This window comes from Hemiscyllium ocellatum, chromosome 33 (assembly GCF_020745735.1).
Source record: "Hemiscyllium ocellatum isolate sHemOce1 chromosome 33, sHemOce1.pat.X.cur, whole genome shotgun sequence".
Taxonomy (NCBI): Eukaryota; Metazoa; Chordata; class Chondrichthyes; order Orectolobiformes; family Hemiscylliidae; genus Hemiscyllium; species Hemiscyllium ocellatum.
In genome coordinates, this window is record NC_083433.1 from 27,286,765 (window position 1) to 27,294,566 (window position 7,802).

A 7,802-nucleotide genomic window follows, 5' to 3' on the forward strand; every position below is an offset into this window, starting at 1 on the left:
GCAGTTATTGGTTAACCAGTTAATCACAGGTGACCAGTAAATAGTATATGTGAAGACACAGCCCACACGATAGTGTCAAACAGTGAATGATTATACAATATATTTAGTGCCAGTGTCTTGGGACAGTGAAATTCTCGTCCACTGCAGGACCCAGGAACATTATGCTTTTCACTGCCCACATCATTACAGCAGTGGTGCCAACGAGGTTAGGTCAGTTTCCCTCACCCATTTATTGTAACAAAGTGGAGATTGTCCCTTGTAAGAGAGAAACTTTGATGTATTGCATCTTGATAGCAGTTGAACAATAAAAGGAGGGACAGGAGATGGAGTAGGAATTGCATCATTCCTGTAACCCACTTTTTTAATTTAACAAGATAATGTTGAAGAGTTTGGATTTTCTAAGAGATTGTTTTTACTATGAATCACAGTGACACTGTGGCCATTACTTGGGCAAGTAATTTCTGTATTTTCTACTTGCAACCTAAATAATCAGAGAACCATACGGTACAGAAGAAGATGTTGAGTATGTTCTGCCCTTATTTCAATTGAGAAGCCTTTTGAGTTATTGAGGAGCATCAGACATAGGACAACACCAGCAGCAGTGAAGAGGTCAGGAGGATATTTTGTGTGTGAGAAACACCTTTGGGTTGCTAATGAGACCTGAACAGGCTTGGGAATGTCACCCCCTCTTGATCCTGTACCTTTCGTTTCACAGCAGATAAACAAAGCAGCTGAAAGTTGTTCTCTGAGGAATGGTTAAGCAGGTTGGGCCTGTAGAGTTCAGAGGAATGAGAGCTAACCTCATTGACAAGGGGAAACAGGGTGATGTGAGATCTTCCTGAGGTAGAGAGAGGTGAGCCTGCCATCATTCTGGTGAATAACAATCAACACTGTTTCAATAAATGAGTGGGAGAGAACACTCAGAGAATCTTACTGGCACTGTCCTAGTTTCAGTGTGTCTCAACATCAGCACATTCTCCTGATTGAACATTCATCAGCATACCATGATTTTCCCATTATACTACCTGACCCACACCCCCCAAATCTTTCTCTCTGTCCTTTTAAACCATTGCTGTTTATTTGTTAATATTTCTCTTAACATTTTAATTGCTCCCTCTAGCTAATTCCTACTTCCAGGCTCTTTTTAACTTTGTTCTCAACCCATCTTGGGAACAGATGAGACATTGGAAGTTCACTTGCTACAGGAAGGTAGGATCTCGAGCAGGTGGGGAGTGTGGTCTGACAGAGCACCTGTCCTTTCATGACAGTTTAAGGGTGACAGAGGTGAAGTCAAAAATGGTCCAAAGCGGCACCTGGTGGAAGAAAAGAAGGGTTGAGGAAACCACATTGGCTGCGGCCTGTAGTTGCTGGTGTACACTCTGTATCCGAGGAAGAAACTCCAGTGACAGCTGGTGTGGGAAAAGGCGCATCTCTTGCACTGTCCTCTCATAGGAATGATCATGGAGACATTAAACTGAACACTACATCCCAGGGCAGTGGAGGTGCCCCCCTTAAGATGGACTGGCTGAAGGGAGGGCCTTCCTTTTCTGACATTGTCCATCCTTGTTGCTGGAGAGATTAAAGAGAAAGGTGGGTCTGTCTTTGTGTTGGTGAACATCAAATTCAATGTGTAGTGGCTGAGAGCATTCTGGGAACATTACAGTAGATTAGGTTCCCTACAGTGTGGAAACAGGCCCTTCGGCCCAACAAGTCCACACCAACCCTCCAGAGTAACCCATCCAGACCCATTCCCCACCTCCCTACTAATGCACCTAACACTCCGGGCAATTTAGCATGGCCAATTCACCTGACCTGCACATCTTTGGTTTGTGGGAGGAAACCGGAGCACCCGGAGGAAACCCACCCAGACACGGGGAGAATGTGCAAACTCCACACAGACAGTCGCCCGAGACTGGAATCGAACTGGTGCTGCAAGGTAGCAGTGCTGACCACTGTGCTGCCCATGGTTGTCCTATTTCCAAATGTTTGTCAAAATCAGGAGTGATTATTGATATGTACCATTCATCAGCCTAACAGGACTTAATCATGAACCCACAGGGGGTGAGCAACTTCTGATGTCTTCAGCAGCTCCCAGTCAACTCCTGGATTGGGAAGGGGTGGGGTGGGGTGGGGAGGACGGAGGGAAGGGTGGGGGGGAAGGGTGGGGTTGGGGGGAGGGGAAGGGTGGGGAGGAGGGAGGGGAGGGGAAGGGTGGGGGGGAAGGGTGGGGAGGGGGGAAGGGGTGGGGTTGGGGGGAGGGGAGGGGTGGGGAGGGGAGGAGGGTGGGGAGGGGGAAGGGGTGGGGAGGGGAGGAGGGAGGGGAGGGTGGGGTTGGGGGGAGGGGAGGAGGGAGGGTGGGGGGGAAGGGGTGGGGTTGGGAGACCAATAAAGAGAGGAATGGGACAAAGTGGAACAGTTTATCGAGCAGGTGAACAGGCCACACCCCCAGGTACAGAGTAGACACGCCCCCCTCCGGGGCTGGGGGAGGGGCTGGGGTTAGACATCCCAATGACGTGCACCCCCCCCGCCGCCCAATCAGATCAGGAGGACATTGATGGGGCGGGGTCAATCACTTCCGGGACACGTGCCGTCGGGCCCCAGCCACTTCCGGTGACGCACATCCTCCAACATGGCAGCTCGGCCTGAGGGAGCTGAGTTCACAGGTACAGCCCCCCCCGGGGGGAGGGTAACGGGATTTGTCGCTGGCGCTACCGCTCCCTGAGGTGTTTGTTGTTGTAGTATTCCCGTGAGTGACTCTGTCCCCCCCGTCTCCTCCCCCCCTCCCCCTCTGTCCCCCCCGTCTCCTCCCCCCCTCCCCCTCTGTTCCCCCCCCACAGTGATCCCGCTCCAGGTCTCCTCCCGCGGCTCCAGCTGCCGCCAGCTCTTTGTCAAACAGCACCGGGTCCGGGAGGCCGAGCCGCGGCGGCCGCAGGATCGCACAGTGTTCGTGCTCAACCTGCCCCCGTACATCAGCCAGGTCAGAGGGCAGGGGTCAGGGGTCAGGGTGGGAGTGAGGGGCGAGCAGGGAGAGAGGGGCAGGGGGTCAGGGTGGGAGTGCAGGGGGGTGATTCAGGATAGGAGGGGTCAGTGACAGGGGGTCAGGGTGCATGAGGTCAGAGGGAGGGGTCAGGGAGCAAGGGGTTAAAATGGGTCAGGGATCAGGGTTAGGGTGTGAGAGTTGGGCAGCCAATGGGGCACGGAGCAAGTGGTAAAGGAATGAAGGATTGGTGTGGGGTCAGGGGCAAGGGTTGCAGGTCAACGGTGAGGGTCAGTGAGTAAAGGTCAGGTGAGGAGCCAGGGAGTGAAGGTTGGGGTGAGGTCTCATGTCACGTTTGGGTCAAAACATGATGGGAGAAAGTGAGGACTGCAGATGCTGGAGTATCAGAGCTGAAAATGTGTTGCTGGAAAAGCGCAGCAGGTCAGGCAGCATGGGCCTGATCAGGGCTTATGAAGGGCTTATGCCCGAAACGTCGAATCTCCTGCTCCTTGGATGCTGCCTGACCTGCGGTTTTCCAGCAACACATTTTCAGCTCAAAGCATGAGGGTCAGGGCTCAGGTGAGGGGTCAGTTGTGGTTAATTTATTTTTATCTGCTGATTTGAGGGTCTCTGTGATTACTATGGGGAGGGGTTGTGGAGAAGGGATGAGGGCACTGGGCTGATCAGCCTCTGTACGGCTGGTTATTTCTGAACCTGCAGTGGGTTAGTGTTTTCAGTTGTTATTTTATTTAAGCACTATTGGTATAACGGTGTGTGTGTTGCCATCAGGAGTGTGTGCACAGGTTGTTTTCACAGTGTGGCCCTGTCACCACAGTGGAACTACAGGAGAAGCCAGGCCCAAGCTCCAAATCCAAGACCCAGGAATCACCATTCTTCTCAGGGCCACCTGCACAGGTATCTTCGGGTTTACTCCTTCTCCAAATGCAGGCTTTGCTGTTCCCTTACTGCCCTACAGAGGATGGTATCAGGGTCATGGTGGGTAACCGTATAATCAGTCTCTCTCTGGAGGATTAGCTGAGGTGCATTTGGGGCCTAGGCTAGAGCATGGCAGGTGGAACAGGATGTGAATAAGTTGTTCATTTTACAAAAAAATGCAACAAGGTAGAATATTTCTTAAATGGGAAGGGGTTGAGAAATGCAGATATTCAAAAGGATCTGGGTGACCAGTCTCTACGAATCTCTAAAAACCAGCAAGCAATTAAGTAAATAATATGTTGCCTTCATTTTGGGGCAATCTGAATACTGAAGGTAGCTTACTACTGATTCAGCTAGAGTATTGTGTGCATCTTTGGTCATCTTTGCCAAAAAAGCACGTATTTATTTTTGAGTGAGTGCACTGGAGGTTCACTCGATTAGTGGGTGGCACAGTGGTTAGCGCTGCTGCCTCACAGCGCCAGAGACCGGGTTCAATTCCCGACTCAGGCGACTGACTGTGTGGAGTTTGCACCTTCTCCCCGTGTCTGCGTGGGTTTCCTCCGGGTGCTCCGGTTTCCTCCCACAGTCCAAAGATGTGCGGTCAGGTGAATTGGCCATGCTAAATTGCCCGTAGTGTTAGGTGAAAGGATAAATGTAGGGCTATGGGTGGGTTGCGCTTCAGAGGGTCGGTGTGGACTTGTTGGGCCGAAGGGCCTGTTTCCACACTGTAAGTAATCTAATCTAATCCTTGGTATGGCAGGATGGATTATCAGGATAGATTAAGGAAACTAGTCCATATTTTCTAGAATTTTGAAGAATAAAAGGAAAATGAAATTTTAAAAATTCTTAAAAGTTGGGTGTAGATAGGATGTTTCCCCTGATTAGGGAGTCTAGAACCCGGGACATAATTTCAGGGCAAGGATCAGACTGTGTTAGACTGAGATAGGGAAGAATTTCTCCACTTGGAGTGTGGTGAATCCTTGCGGGTTCTCAATTTCTGAGGGCCGTGGAAGCTTAATTGTGGAATATGGAAGTCACAGTGTACGAACGCTTGTACTTACAAATGCAATATCACACAGGTGTAATGTGACAGATCTGACATGCCCCACATTAAGTTCCAACTTATGTACGGGTCAACTCCAGACTGGAACTCTCAGCCTGGAGAACTGCCAGGAGGTACAAGACAAAACTCAACAGGGTTCTGCAGATGACTGACGTTGAGAGAGTGTGCAGGAAAGTGGCATTAAAGAGATGATTAGCCAAGATCTGAAATGGCAAGCTAGACTTATAGTCATAGAGAGATAAACCGTTCAGTTCAACACGTCCATGCTGACCAGATATCGACCTGTAACCTGTAGGAAGCAGTCCCTAGCCACAGTGGGGTAGCTGAAAGGTTGGGATCCATGGCCTGGTGACCTGGGGAGCTGCTGTACTGACCCCACCTCTTCCCTTCCCATCACAGGGTTTCCAAGTGGCCTACGTGGTGTTTAAGAGCTCAGCTGCAGCGAAACGTGCCGTGTCCCTGAAAACCCAGGAGCCCTGGGTCCTGAACACAACTCAGCACCCGCTCAGGACGGGCCTTCAGAGTGAGTGAGAGCAGCCCAGGCCGGAGGGGGCTGACAGGAGCTGGAGGGAGGGGGAGCGGTGCAAGAGGGAGAGGCAGCGTGGTGGTGGTGGGGGGGTGACAATTTGGGAGGAGGGAAAGGTAAAAGTGGAGAGGGAAGAGGATGAGAGAATGGGGGAGGGGGGAGTTGGGTTGATGGGGGAGGGGGGAGTTGGGTTGATGGGGGAGTGCTGAGGGGAAGGAGGACGGCAGTTAACTGGGGAGAGGGGAGGCATCAGTGGGGGTAATGATGTGAGTGGGGGGGTGTCTCAGGTGGTGGTATAACCGCTCCCACGGGGAGTCTGGACCTTGAGGCAGCCAATGGGAAGGCAGCAGTGACTGTGTCTCCCTCCTGCAGGATGGGCAGAGGATTATTGCTCCCGGATCACTGACCCCCAGGAACTCCAGGATGACATTGATCAGTTCATGGAGCAGTATGACCAAGAGCAGGCCAAGGTACCCGGGGACGAAGGGGCGCTGGGTTGTGTGTTGGGAGGGCCGGTCTGGTGGATTGGGTGGAGGTGGAGGGGATTCTGTTGATTGGAGGCGATGGAGGGTGGGCTGTTGTGGGGTGTCTAATGGATGGGGAGGAGATAATGGATTATGGGTAGGGGTCTACTCTCTTTGGGGGTGGGGCGTGCGTGCGTGTGTGAGGGGGTGGGGCGTGCGCGCGTGTGTGTATGTGAGGGGTAGCAGTGACGGGGTGGGCAGGGTGAGGGTGCAGTGTTTTGGCGATTAGGGGTCGGAGTCCCAGCTGGGGAATGGTCCGGGTCACTCGCTCTTTGTTCCCAGTTGGAGGCGATGGCAGAGGTGGAGGAGGGCGTGCCCGATGAGGACGGCTGGGTGAAGGTGACCCGGAGAGGCCGGCGTCCTGGGATCCCCCGGACTGAGGCGGGAAACCTGCGGCTGATCCAACGGGAGAAACAGAAACGGGCTCAGAAAGAGCTGCTCAACTTCTACAGCTGGCAGCACCGAGAGAGCCAACGGGAACGTGAGTCACTCACCAGGGGCGGGGGAGTGCCAGGGGGTCCTGGCGGTGGGGGGAGGGGGTGCCAGGGGGTCCTGGAGGGGGGGAGGGAGTGCCAGGGGGTCCTGGGGGTGGGGACGGGGGGGGAGGGGGTGCCAGGGGGTCCTGGGGGTGGGGACGGGGGGGAGGGGGTGCCAAGGGGTCCTGGCGGTGGGGACGGGGGGGAGGGGGTGCCAAGGGGTCCTGGCGAGGGGTTGCCAAGGGGTCCTGGCGATGGGGTGGGGGTGAGGGGTTGCCGGGGGTCCTGGCAGGTGGGGAGTGGGTGCCAGGGGGTCCTGGCGGGGGGAGGGAGTGGCAGGGGGTCATGGTGGGAGGGGGAGGGCAGGGAGTGGCAGGGGGTCATGGTGGGAGTGGGGGGCTGGGGGTGCCAGGGGGTCATGGTGGGGGGAGGGCTGGGGGCGCCGGGGGTTCATGGCACTCCCTTCTCCTGCCACCGAAGGGGTCATGGGGGAGGGTGCCGGGGGGGGGGTGGGGGGGGGGGGGGTGGAGAGGGAGGGGGGTATCTGGCACGGGTTGAGGGGCATTGGGGCCGGGTGTGGGTGTAATGGGGCCATGGGGGGGGTGGGGATTAGGGTGTGCGGTGGAGTGTTTGAGGTCTGACTGGAGGCAGGGGTGTGGGTGAGTTCGAGGATGTCACTCTCAGGCCTGGTCTGGGAGGCTGGTCCTGATTGTGCTGCTTTGGGGTTCTCTCTTCCCAGATATCGCTCAGCTTCGGAGGAGATTTGAGGAGGATAAACAGAAGATTGCTCTAATGAGAGCCCAGCGCAAATTCAAACCCTATTGAAGGTCCCGCATCCTATCCGAGCCTGCCATAGTTGGGGTGGGAAAGGGGTGGGTGGGGGGGTGGGGGTGGGGTGGGGGGGGGGGGGGGGGGGGTGGGGGTGGGGGGGGGGGTGGGGGGTGGGGGGGGGGTGGGGGGTGGGGGGGGGGTGGGGGGGGGGGGGGGGGGTGGGGGGTGGGGGGTGGGGTGGGGGGGGGGGTGGGGGGTGGGGGGGGGGGTGGGGGGTGGGGGGTGGGGTGGGGGGTGGGGGGGGGGGTGGGGGGTGGGGGGTGGGGGGGGGTGGGGGGTGGGGGGGGGTGGGGGGGGGGGGGGGCCTTGTTGGCTGTGTTTCTGAACATGGTATCCCTGAGTCTGCTCTCAGCTGAAGAAAACTCAGGGCAGGGGGGGATAGACTGGGGCTTCATACACTCTCTGGGTTAAGGGCCCTGGAGCAGTGTGACTCGCCGGGCAGCCACCAGCCTTGTATATTCCATGGTGA

General features: G+C 55.7%; 1 protein-coding gene across 1 annotated transcript; it reads left to right on the plus strand.

The window, feature by feature from the left end:
- Positions 1 to 2,583: 2,583 nt before the first annotated feature.
- rrp7a (ribosomal RNA processing 7 homolog A) lies at positions 2,584 to 7,369 on the plus strand. Its single transcript, XM_060849494.1, has 7 exons — positions 2,584 to 2,663; positions 2,838 to 2,977; positions 3,767 to 3,892; positions 5,376 to 5,499; positions 5,875 to 5,972; positions 6,309 to 6,507; positions 7,242 to 7,369. Exons 1-7 carry the CDS (start codon positions 2,630 to 2,632, stop codon positions 7,325 to 7,327), a joined length of 807 nt encoding a protein of 268 aa, XP_060705477.1. The 5' UTR covers positions 2,584 to 2,629; the 3' UTR covers positions 7,328 to 7,369.
- The last annotated feature ends 433 nt before the right edge of the window (positions 7,370 to 7,802 follow it).